Source organism: Dromiciops gliroides, chromosome 1 (assembly GCF_019393635.1).
Source record: "Dromiciops gliroides isolate mDroGli1 chromosome 1, mDroGli1.pri, whole genome shotgun sequence".
Taxonomy (NCBI): Eukaryota; Metazoa; Chordata; class Mammalia; order Microbiotheria; family Microbiotheriidae; genus Dromiciops; species Dromiciops gliroides.
Genome location: NC_057861.1, coordinates 705,741,627 through 705,764,850, shown reverse-complemented (window position 1 = coordinate 705,764,850; position 23,224 = coordinate 705,741,627). Strand labels below are relative to the sequence as shown.

Sequence of the window (23,224 nt, the reverse complement as noted above, 5' to 3'; positions counted from 1 at the left end):
TGTTTCTTTCCTCATAAATTATTATGGACTAATGAACAATGTTGAAATGCTGAACAACTAAGATATTATGTTAAAAGACTTCTTTAACTTGTTTAAAAGACATGGTTCACTCAATCTACAGGTATTTCTTTTAAAATTGTTTTAATTTCTTTTTTATGTGAGCAACCAGAGTGCATGTTGCTTGAAGGCAGAGACCAAGCCTTACTGATACCTCTTTTAACTGCCACACTGATAAGCAGAGTAATCCCTCACTTAATAGATAGGGCATATACAATTCTTATTTCTCCAACAGGACCATAAACTCCTTGAAAGCATGGATCATGTATTTTCCTTTTAGTGTCCCTCCAGCCCCTTAAATGCTTTAAACAGTACCTTGAATACGTTGGATACTTGATAAATGATGAGTGAAGGAGGGAAATATTTGCTTATGTAATGGATGTAATGGGGGAACCCCACCAAGTGGCCTGGCTGGAGTACACCTCATGGAGCATGCCCCTTCCAATGCCACATTTGCTTTGGCCCTTCCCTTTGGATCATTTGTGCTTCAAGCTCAGGGTGAAAGATTGGTGCTTTGGTATCCTACATCAATCTCTTGCCCTCCATGACATCAGTAGGGGTAGGGGACTACAACAAAGAAGACTTCCTGGGGGCAGCTAGGTGGCGCAGTGGATAAAGCACAGGCCCTGGATTCAGGAGTACCTGAGTTCAAATCCAGCCTCAGACACTTGACACTTACTAGCTGTGTGACTCTAGGCAAGTCACTTAACCCCCTTTGCCCTGCAAAAAAAAAAAAAAAAGACGACTCTTCCTGAGGCAGGAAAAGCCACGCATTCAGTAGACCTTAACAGGACTGACTCTTCTCTGTGTACTATTTCCTTCAAGGTTCATGTTTTCTGGTAAGGCATGCAAGGGGTTAGACTCCACCCATGGGTGGTTGTCCTTTCCAAGAATTTCTGTAGCAGGCATACTCTGCTCTCTAGAGTTTTGGACAGCAATTTCAAGGGAGTAAGAAAAAGGACAGGAAGCAGCCCATAAATAAAAATTTCACAGGAGAAATTGGAAACTCTTAGGAATAAACGTCTTAAAATGCAAAAAGAAATAATGAGGCAGAAAAGGGATTATTGCCTATAATCAGGTTCTAAGTTTAGATTATTTTGATAATATGTCACAATGTCTTGATTGGAAAAGATGCAATGTGGATGCATCAACTAACTTGGATTTTTGAAAGGTATGTACTTGAGATGGAAGAAAGGGCATGAGTTTGAAAATATAGTCCATCTCGACTATATTCTTCTCACCAATGCAATGGTACAGAAGAGTTCCAGGGAACTCATGATAGAAGAGGATCTCCAAATCCAAAAAAAACCAAAACAACAAACTGTGGAGTTTAGATGCTGATTGAACCATACTATTTCTTTTGTTTTGGGTGCTGTTTTTTTTTTTTTTGAGGTTTTGCATCACTGCTCTGATTTTTTCTCTTGTAACAGGATTAATGCAGAAATAGGATTAATGTTATTATGTGTATATATATGTGTGTGTATATATATATATCTATATGTATATGTATAGAGATATATAGATATAACCTATATCAGATTGCCTGCTGTCTAGGGGAGGGGGAAGGGAGGGGAGGGAGGGAGAAAAATCTGAAATTGTAAAGCTTGTATAAACGAAAGTTGAGAACTATCTTTACATGTAACGGAAAAATAAAATACCTTATATGAAAAAAAAAAAGAAAAAAAAAGAAAATATAGTCCATCTCAGTCCTCTGAGAAGAATGTCAGAGGTTCTAAAGCTCAGAATGAGCAGAGATGGGCAAAGAAAGTTACAGAAAAAAAGGGGTTGGGTTTTTCTTGGTATAATGGGAAAAAGAAGAGGACCAAAGAAGGGACAGGACCAGGGGCAGATGGAACAATAGGCCCCATACACGATGAAGAAAAGGAAAAGCTGCTCAACTTGTATTTTGTTTCCAGTTTCTCTGCCAAGAAAAATAAGCTCTCGGTTGGAAAAGGAGAAGGTACTGGGATAAAAAGAGAGACAGTAAGAAAAGACCTAGCTGACCCTGATGAATTCCAATCATCAGGCCTATATTTATTCTATCCCAAGGCACTAAAAGAACTGGCAAATGTGACTACTGAGCCACTATCAGTGATATTGAAAGATTATAGAGAAGGGGATACTGGAAAGCAGCAAATGTTGGGGATAGACCATTAAGCCTGAATTCAATTCTTGGCAAAACTCTCTAATGGCTTATTAACGGGGTGATCAGTGAACTTCTAGAAAAGAGGAAGCCCAGCCCCAACAACAGATTGTGGAAGAGTAATCTCACTTCCTTTTTTGCCTCAAAGTCAACAGACTGCTTGATCCAAGGAATGTGGGAGGCAACTTATCCATATTTCTACTAAAGTTCTGGACAAAGTACCTCAGGCTGTTGTGGACAAGATGGAGATGTACATTAGAACACAGTATAGTCATGGCTGAATGCTTGTATGAAGAAGTCATTCAATGGTTTGTTATCAGTTTGGAAGGAACTCTCCAATATCCTGAGGCAACACTCTAGGACTGTAAATTGAAGAGCAGGTGCCATGTTACATCAGTACAATTAGTTTTCTAACAGGGAGTTAACAACACCAGTAAAATTGCAGGTCTGGTCCAAAAATAAAGTGTTATTAACAATAATATTCTTTAGTGTGAGCAGTATTGTCAAATTACTTCCTTTTAAAAATTTTGTTTTAAATTCAGATTATTTTGATACACAGTTTTGATGAATTGACTGAAAAAGATACTTTATAAAGACATGGAGATCTATATGGAATTCAGCACTGTTGCATTTAGCATTGGGAGCTAAGAGGCACAGTGGATAGAGTTCTGGGTCTGAAGAAAGGAAAAGCAAAGTTTGAATATGACTTCACACACTTATTAGCTGTGTGACACTGGGCAAGTCATATAATCTGTTTGCCTCAGTTTCCTCATCTGTTAAAAAAATGAGGATAATAATAGCATCTACCTTGCAGGGTAGAGTTGTTGTGAGAATCACATGAGGAAATAAAAATAAAATGCTTAGCACAATGCCTGACACATAGTAAGTGCTATTATTATTTACTAAATCATGATCCTCATTTTTCAATCCCATACTCCAATAATACAAAGGTTTTTTTGTTGAAATTTGGCTAATTAAGTCCCATCTTTCTTCATGGTAATCAGTTCTTGTAAATGAATCAGAAGGATCTACATTTTAGTATAGTATTTTTGTTGTTTTTTGTGGGGCAATGAGGGTTAAGTGACTTGCTTGGGGTCACACAGCTAGTGTCAAGTTTTTGAGGTTGGATTTGAACTCAGGTCCTCCTGAATCCAGGGGCAGTGCTTTATCCACTGTGCCACCTTGCTGCCCCCAGAAGGGGCTACATTTTAAAATGTATAACAAATGAGTTCAAATTTGCTAAAAAACCTTTTAAGAAAGACTTATGAAAAGAATATTTTGTTTCCTAAATTTTTATGTGTAAAGGTATAAAAAAAAAGGTTTTATTGGTGTCACAAAGCTTAGTTTCTAAATGTCTTGCTAATCATGATGGCTATAAAATGCCATTAGCTAGTATCTCAAAGTACAACATAAACTTAAAGGTTTATTAATGACAATGAATGTAAATTCATTTGCAAATAACCGTGATAATGAAATCTTTCTTAAACATGCTTCTCATTATATCTGTTACTGCTTTTTATCTCAGAAAATGGGTGACATCTTTTCTTCTTTGCTTGTGGTTGAGTTGTTTTTCAGTCATGCTCAACTATTTGTGATTCCATTTGGCATTTTCTGGGCAAAGATACTGGAGTGGTTTGCTGTTTATTTCTCCAGCTCATTTAACAGATGAGCAACTGAGGCAAACAGAGTTAAGGGGCTTGCCCAGGGTCACACAGCTGGTAAGTGCCACATTTGAACTCAAGCAGATGAGGCTTCCTGACTCCGGACCTGGTGCCACTGTGCCACCTAGCTTCCCTTGTTTGCTTATGTTCATATTATTAATAATATCATCAATTCATGGTTTCTTTTCTTTTTTCTTTTCTTTCTTTCTTTTTTTTTTTGGGCAGGGCAATGGGGGTTGAGTGACTTGCCCAGGGTCACACAGCTTGTAGGTGTCAAGTGTCGGAGGCTGGATTTGAACTCATGTCCTCCTGAATCCAGGGCCAGTGCTTTATCCACTGTTCCACCTAGCTGCCCCCATGGTTTCTTCTCAAGAATCTTTATAAGTCACTTGTTCACTCAGGTTTTGATTTAAAACTAGATAACCTAATCCATGAAACAACTTAACTGGGCATACATAAACTGCTAAGACCCCAGTGTTGTCTTCCCATGTAGAATGTGAGTGAGCTTCTTGGGAGGAGAAACTGCCTTTGCAATGCTATTTGTATCCTTGGAGTTTAGCGTAGCACTTTGAACATTGATAAATGAAGTTTTCATTCATTCGTTCACTGCAACATGCTGAAAGTGAATGCATGAAGGAGGAAGGCATTGTCAATATCTTCATGCTTTGTAACTCCTGGTGTTCCCTCAGGATAGCTCTCATACTGTATGTGACATATGACTCTCGGCCACAGAGAATGGCATATAGTACTAAGATAGAACTGTATGTTAAATACTAGTAAAGCTTAACATCCTAAAACAATTAGGTAAAAATGAATAGAAATAGAAGTTCTACTATTTTCTTTCAGCACCCCAATGGACTATCTTGCACACCTCTTTGGTCGCATACACTCCTCTCTGGAGATTAGTATCAACTTCACAATTACAAAATGGGAAAGCAATTCCCCAGGAGAAAAAGGGCCCAGCTAGCCCCACCAACTGCCACATAGGGCAGGCAAGCTGGCCTAGCTAAAGCAGCAGGGCATCCTGAGGGAAAGAAAGGAGGCAGCACATTTCAGGCAAGTCAAGCTACCACCACTGCCTTGACCACCATTTCCCTTCAGACCCAGATGGGGAAGAGTCCAGAACCCTGAACCCAAGAACCTTCAGCCGTTATCCTTGGAAGCAGTTCTTGTAGAGATGCCAGTACTATAGCCACAGCTACTAAACACGAAGAAAAAGAAATTTCTTGCCATCAAAGTCCTTGGCATTGTCAAGTGACTCAGCATCAGAAACTGATAGGATTTTGTCAATGGAAATGACTTTAAAGAGGCATTAAAATCTGCTTTGCTGCTGCACCCTAAGGACTATGGGATTTTTTCCAGTTCATTTGCAGCGCAAACCTTCCATGTGTCATCTCACCCATTAGACTGTGAGTTTGTTGAGAGCAGGGACTGTCTTACTTTTTGACCTGTATCCCCAGTGGTTATTAGTACAGTGCTTTGCATGTAGTAAGTGCTTAATAAAAGCTTTATTCATTTATTTGAAGATGAGGGAGGTATGGCTAAGTAGCTGTTTGTCTTAGATCTGAGAGTTTCAGGGTATTGGAAGCTCAGGATGAATCTACAATTCAGTATGGTAGTCAAGAAAAGTAATGAAATTTTAGTTTGCACTTAAGAGTGTCTAAGACTAAGGATATAGGAATCTCACTATGTTCTATCTTTATCAGAACACATCTGGAGTTCTGTGTAAATTTCTGAGCATTATATTTTAAGAAGGATGCTGATAGTCTTGAGAACATATCTGGGTCTGTTTAAGAAACTAGGAATGTTTATAAGTAAGAAAAGATTGGGGGAGTGGGTATAGGGTTTGAATGATAGTTGTATCTGAGTACTTGAAGGGTTATTATGTGGAAGACATGTATTTTCCTTGGCCCCAGAGGAAAGAGTTAGGTACAACAGGTAGAACTTATAGACAGGAAGATATAGGCATGATTTAAAGAAAAAATTCCTAACAATGAGAACTACTCCAGGAGTACCCTGGAAGTCCTTTCACTAAAGGTCTATAAGCAAAGGCTACATGACTGCTTCTCAAGTATGTTGTAGAGAAATTCCTTTTCAGGCACAGGTTAGACCACATGGCCCCTGATGTTCTTTCAAATGCTAAGATTCAGTAAAATGGCTATAGGTTTGGGTACTATTCAGAAAGGTATATATTCTCCAGTGGCTCTTGAATAATTTAATATTTATTATGTGCTAATAATTACACCCTAAGAATACCTAAGAGATTAAGATACATTAATAGGAGAAAAAAGCTTGTACACAAATATAATGAAGAGTATGAAAGTGCTTGTGAGGTACAAACTCTCCTGGGCAGCTAGGTGGTGCAGTGGATAAAGCACTGGCCCTGGATTCAGGAGGACCTGAGTTCAAATGTGGCCTCATACACTTGACACTTACTAGCTGTGTGACCCTGGGCAAGTCACTTAATCCTCACTGTCCCAAATTAAAAAAAAAAAGAAAAGAAAGAAAGGGTAGAGGTACAAAGTATCCTGAGAAATTGGGAGTAACCACTTCTCTGGTAGCTCACTTGCTACAATTGTGTATATATATCATAATGTTTCATTATTTTATTTTATTTTTTTCCAATTACACATAAAGATAGTTTTCAACATTCATTTTTGTAAGATTTGGAGTTACAAAATTGTCTCCCTTCCTCCTTTCCCATCCCTCTCCCAAAGTCAGAAAACAATCTAATATAGATTACACACATCATAATGTTTCTTTTTTTTTTTTTTTACGGGGCAATGGGGTTAAGTGACTTGCCCAGGGTCACACAGCCAGTAAGTGTCAAGTGTCTGAGGCCGGATTTGAACTCAGGAACTCCTGAATCCAGGGCTGGTGCTTTATCCACTGTGCCACCTAACCGCCCCCCATCATAATGTTTCTAAAGGAAAACTGATTAAAGTAGAGGAACCAAAGATGATATATTTTATTTTATTTTTATCAGTAAGCTCGTTCAATTTGTCTTCTTGAAGAGAAAGTATGTCTCTGGACACTGTGTAAGAGCAACAAAAGATGTCAGTTGGAGACAATTTTTACTTAGAATTTAAAGAAGTATTTCAAATGACTTAATTGCTTATTATACTGGTTAGTCACAAGTAACCATTTTATTATTGTATAACCATAATTGAAAGCATCTGAAGGACAAAGAGAAATCCATTTCCAACAAGTATCTAAGGGATCTCAATGTACTATAAATGCCTAAAATACTTCCTACACCCCCTGGAACCTGTGGATTACTCTCCCAATAGGAAGTGGTCATATTTCACTTAAAAAAAAATATCCTTCCCTGACCCTTTCTAGCTCTTCCTAAAATGGTAAGCGATTTCATATAGGCTATAAATGTGCAATCATGTAAAACATATTTTCATATTAGTCACAGTTGTGAAAAAAGAAAACAACAAAAGGGGAAAAACATAAAATAAAATGAAAAACAGTATGCTTCTATCTGCATTCAGTGTCTATCAGTTATTTATCTGAATGTGGACAGCATTTTTTTTATCATGAGCCTTTTGGAATTGTCTTGGATCATTTGTTGTTGAGAAGAGCTAGTTGATAGTTGAACATTCACAGTTGATCATCACACAGCGCTGTTATAACTGTGTACAATGATTTTCTGGTTCTGCTCATGTCACTTGGCATCAGTTCATACAAGTCTTTTCAGGTTTTTCAGAAATCTGCCTATGCATCATTTCTTTTACATTGCATTACATTCATATACCACAACTTGTTCATCCATTCCCCAACTGATGGGCATTATCATAATTTCAAATATTTTGCCACCACAAAAAAGGCTGCTGTAAATATTTTTTCCATATGTAGGTCCTTTTCGCTTTTTTATGATCTCTTTGGGATGCAGACCTAGTAGTGATCGCTGGGTCAAAGGGTATGCAGTTTGGTTGCCCTTTGGGCACAGTTCCAAACTGCTCTGCAGAATGGCTGGATCAGTTCACAACTCCACCAACAGTGCATTAGTGTCCCAATTTTCCCACATCCTCTCCAACATTTATCATTTTCCTTTTTTGTTACATTAGCCAATCTGATAGGTTTGAGATGGTACCTCAAACTTTTAAAATTTGCATTTCTCAGAGCAATAGTGACTGAGAACATTTTTTTTTCATGCGACTATAGATAGCTTTAATTTCTTTATGTGAAAACTACCCAATCATATCTTTTGACCATTTATGAACTGGGCAATGGCTTATATTCTTGTAAATTTGATTTAGTTCTCTACATATTAGAGAAATGAGGCCTTTATCAGAGACACTTGCTGTAAAAATTTTCCCATATTTCTGCTTTCCTTCTTAACTTGGGTGAATTGGTTTTGTTTGTGCAAAAGCCTTTTAATATAATCAAAATTATCTATTTTATATTTCATAATGTTCTCTATCTCTTGTTTGGTCATGAATTCTTCCCTTCTTCATAGATCTAACAGGTAGGGTATTCTTTGCTCTTCTAATTTATGTTATTACCCTTTATAACTAAATCACGTACTTATTTTGACCTTATCTTGGTATAGAGTCTGAGATGTTGGTCTATACCTAGTTTGTGTCCTATTGTTTTCCAGTTTTCCTAGCAGTTTTTGTCAAATAGCAAGTTCTACTTTGCCTATACTTATAAACAGACCTGTTGTTCCCCCCATAGAATGCTTCTGATGGCAGAGACAATTTCATTTTTGTCTTTATGGTTAGCATAGAACCCAGCACAAAACAGGTGCTAAATAATGCTCCCTGAATGAGAGTAGATAAACCTATTTTAGAGCTTCCAACTTACTACTCTTTTGTCATGATGGCCAGGATAAAAAATTTAACTAAATTCTCTTTTACTATCTTTTACCCAAATGAATAAGTGAAAAATCATTTATTAGTACTTATTCAAAGCACATTTAAGCAATGGATATACAAACAAAAAAGATAGTTCCTATTCACATGGAGCTCACATTCTAATAAAGAGAGATTATACATATACACACACACACACGTTTATATGTGTATATGGAGAGAAAGGGATCCATAACCCTTAGGGTGCAATGACAAAACAGTAATTCACTTTTTCTAATGTTATATCCATTGATAAAAAACATATTTTTCTGATGCTCAACCATTTGGCAGGACTTTGGTGGCAAGAACTTTCTTTATGTCATTGATAGATGAGGATGCCAAAGAGGATAAGGGAAGGGACTAAACACTTATATAGCACCTACTATGAGCTAGACACTATGCTAAGCCTTTAAAAATATTAGCTTATTTGATCCTCATAACACTGGGGGGTAGATACTATTGTTATCCCCATTTTACAGATAATGAAATAGGCAAAGATGAAGTGACTTGCCTAGGGTCACATAGTTAGCAGGTGTGTAAAGCCAAATTTGAATGCAAGTTTTCTGGACACCAAGAATGGAGCTTTATCCACTGTATCACCTCAATGCCCCAAATTATGCCAGTCTTATAGATGAGGAGACTGAAAATGAGCAAGGTTAAATGACTTGCCCAGGGTGACATAGCTAGGAAGTATCTAGTGTGGTTTCCAAACTCTGCTTTTTGTGACTCCAAATATAGCACTCTATCCACACTGCTTCTCAAAAAAAGAAAATGAAAAGAATAGCTGGTACGTAGTTTAAAAAATATGTCTTAATGTCTTTTATTTTAAACATTCTTTTAAAATTTTTAGTTCCAAATTCTCTCCCACCCTTCTACCACCCACTGAGAAGGCAAGCAATATGATATCAATTATACATGTGAAACCATGTAAAAGTTCCATATTAGACATATTGCCCCCCCCCAAAGCAAGAAAAATAAGGAATGTAAGAAAATTATACTTCCGTTTGCCCTCAGGCTTCCTCATTTACCTCTCTGGAGGTGGACAGCATTTTTCATCATGAGTCTTTTAGAATTGTTTTTCACTGTTGCATTGATCAGAGTAGCCAAGCTTTTCTCAGCTGATCATCATTACAACATTGCTATGACTGTGCACAATGATCTCCTGATTCATATAGATCTTGCCATGTTTTTCTGAAACCATTCCCCTTGTCATTTCTCATAGCACAAGAGTACTACATCACAATCATATACCAAAACATTTTTAGCCGTTCTCCATCAATTGATAAGCATCCCCTCAATGTCCAATCCTTTACCACAAAAAGAGCTGCTATACATATTTTTGTATTTACTGGTCCCTTCCTTTTCTTTTAATCTCAACTAAGGTATAGATCTAGTAGTGACATCGGTCAAAGGATATATACTGCCCTTTGGGAGTAGTTCCAAATTGTTCTCTAGAATGGCTGGACCAGTGTACCCAAAGTACATTAATATATCTATTTTCCCCCATACCCTCCAGCATTTGTCATTTCTGATAGGTGTGAGATGTTACCTTAGATTTGTTTTAATTTGCATTTCTTTAATCAATAGTGGCAGAACATTTTTTTTCATGACTATAGATACCTTTGATTTCTTCTTCTGAAAACTTCATATTTTTATAAATGACTCCGTTCTCTGTATCTTTGAGTAATGAGGCCTTTGGTGGAGAAGCTTGCTGTAAAAAATTTTGATATTACTTCATTGTCTATGGTAACTTTCAGCAAAATGTAGTTTCCCTGATTATCTTTTAATTAGGTCTATTTTTGATTTTGCTTTGTGTGGTATCATGATTGCTATCCCTGCCTTTTTCACTTCAGCTGAAGCATATTAGATTCTGCTCCAGTCCTTTAATTTAAATGTGTGTCTTTGTTTCAAGTGTCTCTTACAAATTATTGGATTTTGGTTTCTAATGCATTCTACTATGATGAGCTCAGCCCATTCATATGCACTGTTATGATTTCTGTGTATTTCCCTCTATCTCATTTTCTGCTTATTATTCTTCTCTTCTTTTATTTTGTCCCTCCTTAAAAGTCTATTTTACTTCTGACCACTGCCTCCCTTAATGCACCTTCCTTTTTTAAATCATCCCTCCCTCCTTCTCTTATCTTGTTCCCCTCCTATTTCCCTACTGGGTAAGAGATTTCTATGAGAGAATATTTTTCTTGAACCAATTCCAATAAGAATGAGATTCAAGTATTGCCCATCACCCCCAACTCCCATTTCCCTCTTTACTGCAAAAGCTTTTTTGCATGCCTCTTTTACGTGAGAACATTCTCCCTATTCTGCTTCTCCCTTCTCCCAGTAAGTACATCCCTTTTTCTCATCCTTTCTTCTTTTTTATTTTGGAGATCATCCCAACATAATCAACTTATACTTGTACTTAGAGACTCCCTAAAACAGCCCTGAAAATGATAAAGTTCTTAGGAGTTACATGTATCATCTTCCCATGTAGGAATGGAAACAGTTTAATTTTATTGAATCCCTTATTTCTTTTTCATGTTTACCTTTTTATGCTTTTCTTGAGTCTTCTGTTTGAATGTCAAATTTTCTATTCAGCTATGGTTTCTTCCTGGAAAGTCCTCCATTTCATTAAATATCCATTTTCCCCTGAAAGATTATACTCGTTTGGTTTTTGGTTTTTTTTTTGGCAGTTTATTCTTGGTTGTAATCCTAGTTCCTTTGCCTTCTAGAATATCAAATTTGAAGCCTTCTGATTCTTTAATGCAGATGCTGCTAAATCTTGTGTTATCCTAACTGTGGCTCCATATTAGAATTATTTTTTTCTGGCTGCTTGCAATATTTTCTCTTTGACTTAGGAGCTCTGGAATTTGGCTATAATATTCCTAGAGTTTTCATTTTGGGATTTCTTTCAAGAGGTGATCAGTGGATTCTTTCCATGTCTATATTACAGTTCTAAGACAGCAGGGCAGAATTCCTTGATAATTGCTTGAAATATGATGTTTAGGCTTTTTTTTGTTTGTTTGATCACTGCTTTTCAGATAGTCTATAAAATCTTAAATTATCTCTCCTGGATCTATTTTCCAATTCAGTAGTTTTTCTTATATTTCATATTTTCTTCTATTTTTTTCATTCTTTTGTCTTTGTCTTATTGTTTCTTGATGTCTCGTGGAGTCATTAGCTTTCACCTGCCCAATTCTAATTTTTAAGGAATTATTTCCTTCACTGAGCTTTGTCTACTTGGCCACTTCTACTTTTTAAGCAGTTCTTTTCTTCAGTGAATTTTTGTGCCTTTTTCATTTGGCCTATTCTTTTTTTTAAGGAATTTTTTTCTTCAGTGAATTTTTGTGCCTTTTTAAAAACCAAACTGTTAATTCTCATGCCATAATTTTCTTGGATCACTCTCATTTCTTTCCCCAACTTTTCCTTTACCATTCTTATTGTTTTTAACTCTTCCAGGAAATCTTGTTTGGCTTATTTCAAATTAGCATTTTTAGTTGTTGAGGCTTTGATTGTAGCTGTTTTTTACATTAGTGTCTTCCGAGTTTGTCTTGGTCTTTCTTGACACCATAGAAGATTTTTTATGGTCAAGTTCTTTTCTTGTTGTTTCCTTATTTTCCCAGCCTCTTTCTTGATTTTGAACTTTATATTAAAGCTGGGCTCTGCTCACTTGGGGGAAGAGGAAGAAGAGTTGGGGTTCAGGGAGCCCTATCCCAATCTTTAGGCTTCTTTTCTGCTGTTTTCTGAGCTATGGGAGGTGGTATGTTCACTGCTCTCTTGGTTTGTGCTCTGGTCTTTACTCAGGATCCTCCAGTTGTCTGATTCCCTTACTGTCTCTGGGTTGAAAGCTCCTAAAGCTGCTGCTCCTACGGCTGTTGTGGCCACCTACAAGGCCTGCCACTAGTGCTGGCACCATGTGTTCTGGACAGACCTCCACCCCAGTGTCATAGACCTCTCCTGCTAACCTTCTAAATTTTCTTAGGTAGGGAAAATGTCTCACCCTGAATTTTTGTTGGCTCTGCTGCTTCAAAATGATTTGAAGCATTATTTTAAATTTGTTTTGAGGAAAAATGTTAAAAGAATTCAGCTGGGTTGCTGCCTCTAATCTGCCATCTTAGCTTGGTCTCAGCATGTAGTGTTTTAAGGTTTATAAAGCATGCTACAGAGATTATCTCATTTGAGCATATAGCCATAAAAGAATTTGTAATTGATGTAATGAAATACAACTGGGGGCAGCTAGGTGGCACAGTAGATAAAACACCAGCCCTGGATTCAGGAGGACCTGAGTTCAAATCTGGTCTCAGACACTTACACTTACTAGCTGTGTGACCCTGGGCAAGTCACTTAACCCTCATTGCCCACCCGCCCCCCCAATAATGATATACAACTGGAATCTGAGCATGAGTCTCACAACATGATTTTAGTGGATGAAAAAAGAAACATTAAAAAAGAAACAGCCAACGATTTGTTTGCAAAAAGCTATGGTAGACATGTAACTGGAAAATATAAAATACTTTTATAATTAAAAAAAATTTTTTAAAAAGCTGTCATAGATCTCTCATGCTACATTACCGGTTTCTAGGTGTGGTTTAGGCTCAATGACCCATATGTAAGGTAATTCACAATTACAACATTGTTCCTAAGTGAAAATATGGTCTACTCTGATACGTTTTCTATCAATAAATTGTGATAAAAGGTGGGGGCTAGCTACAATAACATAATGAGCCTGAGCTTAGATTCAGAAGACTTGGGTTTGTGTCCTAGGTCGGACTCTTACTAGCCATATGATCTTGAACATGTCTAGCCTCTTCATTACTATTAAGGAGACAATAATATTACCAACCATTCAGAATTACTGTCAGGAAAACATTTTGAAAACTTAATGGAACATCATACAAATGTCAGTTAATGTCATTAATCTTGTGCCAAATGCACAAATTGTGGACCAAAGTATAATCTTTTACTGGACAAGTCAATTTCACTTTTGAAACTTAGATGGCAACCATGAGGTAGAAAATCAACACCTGCTAAGAATCCAAATTCAACCACTATGAATTCACTTGAACTGCCATGATCAATTTAATTATTTATGTTATCAAGAAAATTCTTCTTGTATATGTCTAAGGCATTTTTTACTGCTGTAAATGGACATCTGACTAGTTTCCCTGCTACTGTACCTTCCTATCTATCCTCTGTAGTACACGGCTCCTGCTACTCCCCCATCTATCTTATATAGAGAAAATAAAAAAAGAATTACATCGAGAATATTCCCAAGGGAAATCAAGTTAGAAATGCAAGAAATCTTTGCACTCTCAGTAAAGCTGCTAAAAACTTAAAAATAAAAATGTTGAATATGACATTACATGAAATAGTATGACACTGCACATGAAGTCAGAAAGACCTAAGTTTAAATCCTATCTTGAACTTTTACTAGGTATGACCCTGAGCCAGTCAGTTAACCTCAGTTTTCTTCTATAAAAATAAGTATAATAATGCCTGAAAGTTTTGTTTGTTAACTCTACAGCATGATACAAATGTCAGTTATTATGACCTCATTCATTCAAGAATGTTTGAGGGCAGCTAGGTAGCACAGTGGATAAAGCACAGGCCCTGGATTCAGGGGGACCTGCGTTAGAATCTGGCCTCAGACACTTACACTTACTAGCTGTGTGACCCTGGGCAAGTCACTTAACCCTCACTGCCCTGCCAAAAAAAAAGAATGTTTGAGGGGGAGAAGAGAAAAATGTATAAAATTTGAAATGCAGGTGATAAAACAGATGTTTTCTGAAAGCTTCCTTTGGAAAATGTCTTTTAAAAGGACTCAAAACAAGGTAAAAACAACAAACCAGTAAGAGCTAGTGGTATAGGTGGAGTTTAATCTTCAGTTTTATTAATATAATCAACAAGTATTAATTAAGTGCCTACTACGTATTAGGCATTGTGCTAGGTACGAGGGACAGACATACATACAAAGAATGAAAACAATCTTTACAAGTAGCTTAGTTCTAATGCGGGAGGGAGACAAAAAGTATACACATATAGAACATAAATATAAAATTAATAAATACAGATATACACAAAGCAATGAAATACAAGGTAATCTGGTAAAGGACCCTAGAGGTTGGGGGGAGACTGGGAAAGGCTTTCATGTAAAGGACAGTGCTTGAGGGCCTTTCTGAGACAGATGTAAGGAGGAAGTGAATTCTATGCACTTGGGACAGTCAGTAGAAAGGCATATAAAGGGAGATGGGAGTGTCCTTTGTGAGGAATGGGATGGAGGTCAGTTTGGCTCTACTGGAGTGTTGGAGGGGGAGTCCACTGAGGCTGGAGTCAGGCTAAGTAGGGTTTTGAAAGAGAGGAGTTTATATTTTAATTTAGAGGCAATAGGAAATCACTGGAATTGACTGAGAAGGAATCACATGGCTTGCTCTATACTTGAGGAAAATTACTTTGGCAACAGTGTTATTTGATGGACTGGAGAGGTAAGAGATTTAAGGGCCAATTAGGAGGCTTGTTGCAATAATCGAGATGAAAGGCAATGAAAGACTGAACTAAGGTGGTGTGTGAGTGCAGAGGAGTTGGATGCAAGAGATGTTGTGATGGTAAAAATGGAAAGATCTGGCAAATAACCAGATACGTAACCATACAGGTGAGGGAGAATGAGAAGTATAAGTTAATGCCAATGATAAAATACGAGAGACTGAATGATGGTGGTGCCTTTGACAGAAATAGGGAAGTTTGGGAGAGGGTGAGTTCAGTTTTGGTTATGTTGAGTATAAGATGTCTCTGAAACATCCAGTCTGAAATGTCCAGTAGGCAACTGGTAATGAGGAACTGAAGACTGGGAGATACTGGGATGAAGGAAAGAAAACACACACACACACACACACACACACACACACACACACACACACACACACCCTTTAAGACATATGGAAACAGTTATCTTTAAAACTCTTAATTAAATTTTACCCTACAAAAACTATCTTCTGTGTTATTTCAAGAGATAAAATTGATTGCTGTCCAAACTCCTATAATTAGAAAGAATGTAATACCACAAAGAAGGAAGGAGTGGTGGAACTAGATATGCCATATAAACTGAACTCTGATAGTCTTTTGGAAGAAGTGATCATCACTCCCATGAGGAGAAAAAAAGGATGTAAATCAGGGCCTCTCTAAGTTGCTGTAGTTATGAAAAAATTTCAAGGAGATCACAAATATCTGAAATGCCCAAAAGATATGTGGAGGCAGCAGTGAGTGTAGTTAACAGTAGAATGAAATGGCTTACTTAGTCCCTCCTTCTCCAGCCTCTAACATCTACAGTAACAGGAAAAAAGGTGCTGGAGCTTGAATAGTTTGAAACTGTTGTTTGGTAGTTCAGGTACTGGTGGCCTGTGCAAAATCAATCACCATTATATCTTATTCACATTACATAAAGACACCTAAAATTCATATCCTGGAATTCTGAGTACAGCCTATGGACAGGCTAATGAGGACACTCTGCTTGATAAATGGTCAGCTCTTTCTCTTTCTTCCATCCAATTATCTTTAATGAAATAAGGAGCTTCCTCAAGGATGCTGGTTTTATAAATGGTATTTGCAGATCTTTAAAAGTCCCTTTAAAAAGAATCCATCTTTTTTTTCTTTTATCAAAGGATTAATTCTAATACAAATATATAGATATAATATTTTTGGAAAAGGCTGCTCATTTGTTAAATTTTATCTTTAAAAGGCATATCTAATCCAATATGGCAGCTAATATAAAAATAAACATTGATTCTTAACATTGTCTTCACGTAGTTCTGTTAACCACATATTTGTGTTATAGATCAAAACCTCTTGTGAGGCTTTTTATATAGTGAGCTTACCATTTGAAGACTACTAGAATAAAAGCATGAAGACTTTTTTCTATTCGATTACTAGAACTGAAGCACAAAAATCATAATACTGTGTGAGTTATTTGCATTTTGTTTGCCCATAGATGCATAAATGTCACATATTAATTATGTATAATATCAAGCTGTACGGGAAGGTGAAAATGAGACATCTCATTTTTAATCCTTAAATATTAAATATAACATGAATCAAAATATACATTATATATAAATAAGCATCCAAGTTTGTTAAATAGAGAAACTTGTTAAAAATTTGTTCATGGTCCTTAGCTTGAGTTAAAAAACATACGTTATACACTTTTCATAATTCTCTAAAGTATAATTTCAACTAGATTTTCCACTCAAAATATTGTTGTTTTTACCACTGATGCTAAAATTGATGTTCCTAAGAAATACTAATATACCATAAACGTGGCCGCATGTCATTCGTATATTCACAAAGAGAAGGCAATGTATAGTATTACAAACTTAAATGATTGCCACTGATTTTCTACCTTGAGGACTTAAGAACTGGCACATATTAGAAGTTGGCTGATAAAATAACCAATTTATTTCATACTAATGTATGTTACCAGTTCCAACTCTATTATTACTGATGTATATGTCCTTGGACAAATCACTACTTCTCTAGGCCTTGGGTTCTTCATCTGTATAAATAATAAATCATTGATACCCCACATGACTGAAAGCAAGAAACTAAAACAGATAATTCACTCATTTATTCATTTACCAAACATCTATTAAGCTACCACTATGTCTCAGTCATTCCACTGGGTGTTAGAGATATAAGAAAGACTAAAAATTGTGCCTAAGCTCAAGGAACTTATTTGTTTGGCTTTGGGGGAGGGAGGGGAAAGAGGGGAACACAGCAGACACATTAATATGTGCAAAATAATGGGAAGAAAAAAAGAACACTAACTACTAGGAAGATCAAGAAAAGAAAGAAAACTGGGGGCAGCTAGGTGACACAGTGGATAAAGCACTCACCCTGGATTCAGAAGGACCTGAATTCAAATCTGGCTCAGACACTTGACACTTACTGGCTGTGTGACCCTGGACAAGTCACTTAACCCTCACTGCCCCACCAAAAAAAGAGGAAAGAACACTGGCTCTAGAGTCAAAAGGACCTAGCTTCCAATTCTACTTGGGATGTTTCCTGCCTGTGTGACCTTGGACAAAGCAGCAACCTCTCTGGCTTCAGTTTGCTCATCTGCAGAATGAAGGAGTTTGATTAGAGAGCCTCTAAGGCCCTTTCCAACTCCAGATCTATGACTTACAAATTCCTATATGAGGTGGTACCAGAGATAATCCTTGAGGAAGCTGGGTAGTGTGAAGAAGGGAGGGGGCATAGAACGACAATTTTGGGGAATGGAAAGTAAGCCAGTTTGGCTGTAACATCAAGTTTGGGGGGAGGGGGAGAAAAGAGGGAATAAGCATTTATTAAATACCTACTCTGTGTCAGGCACTGTGCTAAGCACTTTACAAACATAATTTCATTTGAATTAAGACCTGTGATTCTACATTGACGGGGTATTCATATAAACATAATTGTGTAATAATTTGTTTAGCAAATAAAGTTTTAAAAAATAGGACCTATTTTATCTACTTCTGAATTACTCTAACAGGTATTTCTTCTAGGTCTTTTAGGTTTTCCTTTATTGATTTTCAATGGGAAAATGTGAAAGCTTCCCAACTGTTAAGACTAAAATACCATAAATAAGCTAACTAAATAAAGAATAAATCTTTAAATAATGTAAGGAAATTTAAAAATTATGTTTGGAGGAAAATTTAACCTTTTTTGAATAAAAGATATCATTTCTACAATCCAAATTGTGAATATAAAAATTAGCTAGTATTTTTTTTTTTAGTGAGGCAATTGGGGTTAAGTGACTTGCCCAGGGTCACACAGCTAGTAAGTGTTAAGTGTCTGAGGCCGGATTTGAACTCAGGTACTCCTGACTCCAGGGCCGGTGCTCTATCCACTGCGCCACCTAGCTGCCCCTAAACAACTTTTTTTTCTTTTTTTTTGGCGGGACAATGAGGGTTAAGTGACTTGCCCAGGGTCACACAGCTAATAAGTGTTAAGTGTCTGAGTCTGGATTTGAACTCAAGTCCTCTTGAATCTAGGGCTGGTGTTTTATCCACTGCACCACCTAGCTGCCCAGCTAGTATTTTTATAGTGCTGTAAGGTTTACAAAGCACTTTACATATATTATCTCATGTAATCCTCACAATAACCCTGGGAGGGACCTGCAATTGTTTCGGCCATATTACAGATGAGGAAACTAAGACTTAGAGAGACTTGTCCAGGTCACACAGCTAGCAAGAGTCATATAGAATATCTTCTTTTGTTTTATAATTCTACAGAACTGAATTTCTGGGCAACACGCTAAATTCCTCCTTGGGAAGAATGTAGCCTAAAGCACACAGAAGCCATAAAGCTGCAAAGCAGAATCCATAGAATTCCTTGCATGCCAATTTTCTGAGTGTAGATACAGCAACCACCCACATTAAGCCCAAAGATTTCCGATTCCCTAAGGAATTACTTTATTCTCTCAGGCCAGTGATCCATAAAAGAGAAGCTCCCTAAGTAAACTTGACTGACTATAAAGTAAGGCTATTGACATAACTTACCCCCCACCCTTGTTCCATATTTGCACAATAGCCCACAGGGATTCTGAAGGCAATTAATCCCTCTCTTATCAGTCCACAAACACAACATATTAAAAACAAAAATGAGTATACAAACTTTACAAGAGTAAATATTTTTACAAGCCTGACTTTTTCCATAATATAGAACACCATTAGTAAGTTAAATGCAAAGGTTTTATTTTATTTTATTTTATTGAAGTGAAATAAGTCCATTTTTATTTATTGAGTAAGTAAATGGTTGCTTTGAAGTTAAAGGTTATATACAATCTGAATGATCAACTCATATATGTTGCTTTAAATGTCTATGTTCGATTTCTAATTCCCTTCAAATTTTCATGCTTTAGAAGATTCAAGTTTTTATGTCTTGTGTGTTTTTTTCTCTGGAAAGATAGCTTGTGGTTCAAAAGAACTAGGTCTTCAGTAATTCCATGGTATTTGCTTGGTATCAAGTCTGGGAATTTCAAATTAAATTCCAAAGACAAAATGTAGCCCTCTTATTTTTAGAAGCATCAGTTTCCTCATGGGGTTGGGGAGTAAGGGAGACAAAGTCAAAATTTTTCAAACAAGTCTTATTTTAGAATAGGACACCCTACTTCTCATGAAACCTATAAAAAGAAAGGGATGGAATACATTAGACTGACACCTCATCTATTCTATAGTATAAACAGAATCTTTCCAGTGAGGATGCCTGACTTTGCTTCTATCACTTGGAAACAACAGCGCACACTGACATATTTCCTTTTTCAAAAGCAAGTGTGCCAGCTATTGTAATAGCATCTGTCACTCACCTCAGCCACCTGCTGTGTCTCCACTATCTGCTGAGCCAGCACCTCCATATTTGTTGCCATGGTGAAGCAAGATCATTAGAGAACCTGTTTGGAAAGATGCCAGCAACTTCCATCAGGCAAGAAGAAATTAGGCTCCTTGAAAATTATTAATAATCAAAATTAATCTCTGGCATAATATAATGTGAATTTACCCTCTGCTGGAGGCATGGCAGCAAGCAAGCAGTGAAATATGCTTACTGCACGTCTGGGGATACCGTTCATTAGAAATGTCTTCTGTAATTATCTACAAGACTTGAAAAAAATCCAAAAAACAAAAAAAACCCAAAGACAAAACCAGACCAACAAAAACATTCCAAGTAAGAAGAAAAAGCCTTCCAGTCTAAGTCTAGAAAAAGACCAATTTGGAACTGTAACTGCTAGAGCAACTTGTAAAATGCTAAGGTGCCTACTAGTTTTGTTTACCTCTTAGGTAGCTATCACACCTTAGAAGGCAGCTCCTATGACAGATGCTGAATAAGAACGTGGCTATCTGAGAGGCTTGAGATCAGTTCTGGATACTGAGCCATTAGGCTGCTATCATCAGCTCTACTTCTGGTCTTAGTGTTACTACAAAGGTAAAATCCTCCAAAGATGCTGAAGCATTTTGTTGGTAGGCACAAATGCAAAGGCTATTGCTAACAGAAAAGGAACAAATATAAAAAACAAACAGGGCAACAAAACAGCAGTGGTATTAAAGCATGTGAAGAATATGCTCCTAAGGAAGTTTGTTTTTTTTAAAGCCTTCCCTTGAAAATGAAAACTGGAATTTAGCTCTTTTGGTAGTGATGAAGAGCTAGATTTAGCCTCATCAATTTTCAAGAGCGTAAATATTTAGATGCTTCTCAAGTGCAGAATTCATCATGTATAGCATGCTACTGGGTGTCAGTCCAATGCCTAGCTACTAATATGACTTTAAATAAAAAACTTTATGACACTCATTGTAATAATAACATTACAGCCTCACTATAACACTATCCACAATAGCACAGTTATCAGGTAGTTCCATCATGGAACTACTATCTAGCAACTAGGTGAGGGAATTGGGGCCAAGACAGTCCAAGAGTTGTGTCCAAAGTTTACACAGTGAGTTAATGGTAAAGCAAGGCATGGAATTCAGGTCTCCTGACTCTCAGTCATCCATTCTTCTTTTCTACTATACCACACAAGATATTCATTTTCCTGGTTTGACCATAAATTTAAAAACACAAGACTCTTGTGCAGCTTCTTTTTATTTTAGCCTTCATATATGCAAATGATATACAATATCTGTATGGTACACATAAACCCATTTACCTGGGTTTTCTAAATTCTATTTATCTGTTATTCAAATTTATAGAACCCTAACAATATTTATAATCAAAATTCCTTCTCTCCACAGATTACTTTTGCCTTAACCTAGTTTCAAAAAAACAAACATAAAAATCACTTTAAATGTATGGCTGCCAGAAACACTAGGAGAATTACTTTCCTTCAAGCCAAATGTTATAAAAACACATTACCACTATTTGCAAAAGCCCTGTGAAGCAGAAATCTAACCTTTTCCCCCCTGAAAGGGTAAATAACAGTCTTCCAAATAATACAAATGGATAAACACTGCCACGATCTGTTATATGCGATGTGCTAAAAACCCTACCTGGGTGTTGTAACCACTAATTTTTATCACCTTTGGAGGATCAGGACTGCTGCTGCTACTAATAACAGCAATCTGCTAGGGGAAATGTGAGAGGAAGAAAAATATATGCATAAAAAAGTTGAAAGAACAGCACCAAAAATTCTTCTTGTCACTTGAAAAAGTTGCTTAGCTGACTGGAATGAAATGCTATAGTCAAAGTTAGTGTTGATTGCCTGTTGACAGTAGTATTTTACGAATATTTAGCTAACTTCCCCAAATCTGAATGTATAGATCATTCCCAGTTCCAATTAATCTAAACAACTCAATATTATACCATAACAGACTTAAATACATATATTAGGTAAAAGAATAACATGTTGGGGGCAGCTAGGTGGCAGAGTGGATAAAGCACTGGCCCTGGATTCAGGAGGACCTGAGTTCAAAGCTGGCCTCAGACACTTGGCTGTATGACCCTGGGCAAGTCACTTAACCCTCACTGCCCCACCAAAAAACCAAAACAAAACATGTCAAACATGCTAAAAACACACATGCTACCAAACATTTATGTATTGTCATATGCAAAAGCTGACAAGCTACCATATGTCCCCAGAAGGATGGACAAGATGGAATGATTTCAGGAACTAAAGATGTTCACCCTTGAAAGGACTAAGGGACTACTATTTAAAAGGCTCTCCTGTGGAAAAGTAGTGTTGCCTCTGTATAGTTCTTAAAGGCAGAACTAGTCGGTTAGTCAATAAACATTTATTAAATATTTACTATGTGCCAGGCACTGTGCTAAATGTTAGGGATACAAAGTTTTCAGATCAAAATAAGAATTAAAAAAAAAAGAATGGGGGGAAAAAAAAAGAATGAGCTTTCTAGCAACCAGGGCAGTTGAATTGGCTGCCTCAATAGGTGGTGAACTCCCAGTTACTAGGAATATTTTATGCAGAGGCTGGATGATTATCTGTAAGGTAAAAGAAGAGATTCCTTCCCTCATTGTCCACAGTTGTCTGCAAAATTATTTCACCCTGTCCTTTTGTGTGTTCTGCTGCTCCAGGAATTGTCTTATGGAATTATTTGAAGGTATTTGGAAGGGTCTTGGGGAAAGCTCAGACAAGTCACTGCCTTTCCTCTACCATCTTGGTTTTGCAACCCCCCCTCCCCCTCCACCCCCGACCCTCAACTAAAGTATTAGCTGAAGCTTTTCCTCGTGCCTCCCTCAAGGTTTTCCTGTATCATCACCACCACCACCATCATCATCATCAAGACTGGCTATCCCAATCTCACTCAGATGAGAAGTTCAGAGGCTACCCAATAGCCTGATCCCACTAATTATTAGCATTCAAATGTACATGTCAAATATACATGGGAGCAACATGATCTACTGCAGCTCAGAATTCAATCAATACACACTTATTAAGCACATACTATGTACCAGGCACAGCTAAGCTCTAGGGATACAACATGCAAATATATACAAAGTGAGTTGTGCAGAGGGTAAATAGGAACATTAAAACAGGG

General features: G+C 37.0%; 1 protein-coding gene across 3 annotated transcripts in view; it reads right to left on the bottom strand.

Moving 5' to 3' along the window:
* NR2C2 (nuclear receptor subfamily 2 group C member 2) overlaps nt 1–23,224 on the bottom strand; it is a 117,643-nt gene that overhangs the window by 76,134 nt on the left and 18,285 nt on the right. For 2 of the 3 annotated variants that reach the window (XR_006354094.1, XM_043976271.1), the window contains exon 1: nt 20,050–20,133. The exons of the other annotated variant lie outside the window; for it this stretch is intronic. Coding sequence is in view for 1 of the 2 variants with exons in the window: in XM_043976271.1 (XP_043832206.1) it covers nt 20,050–20,109 (60 nt within the window). In the remaining variant the exon portion in view is untranslated. Of the gene's footprint in view, nt 1–20,049; nt 20,134–23,224 lie in introns of those variants that run through there. 3 annotated transcript variants of the gene reach the window in all.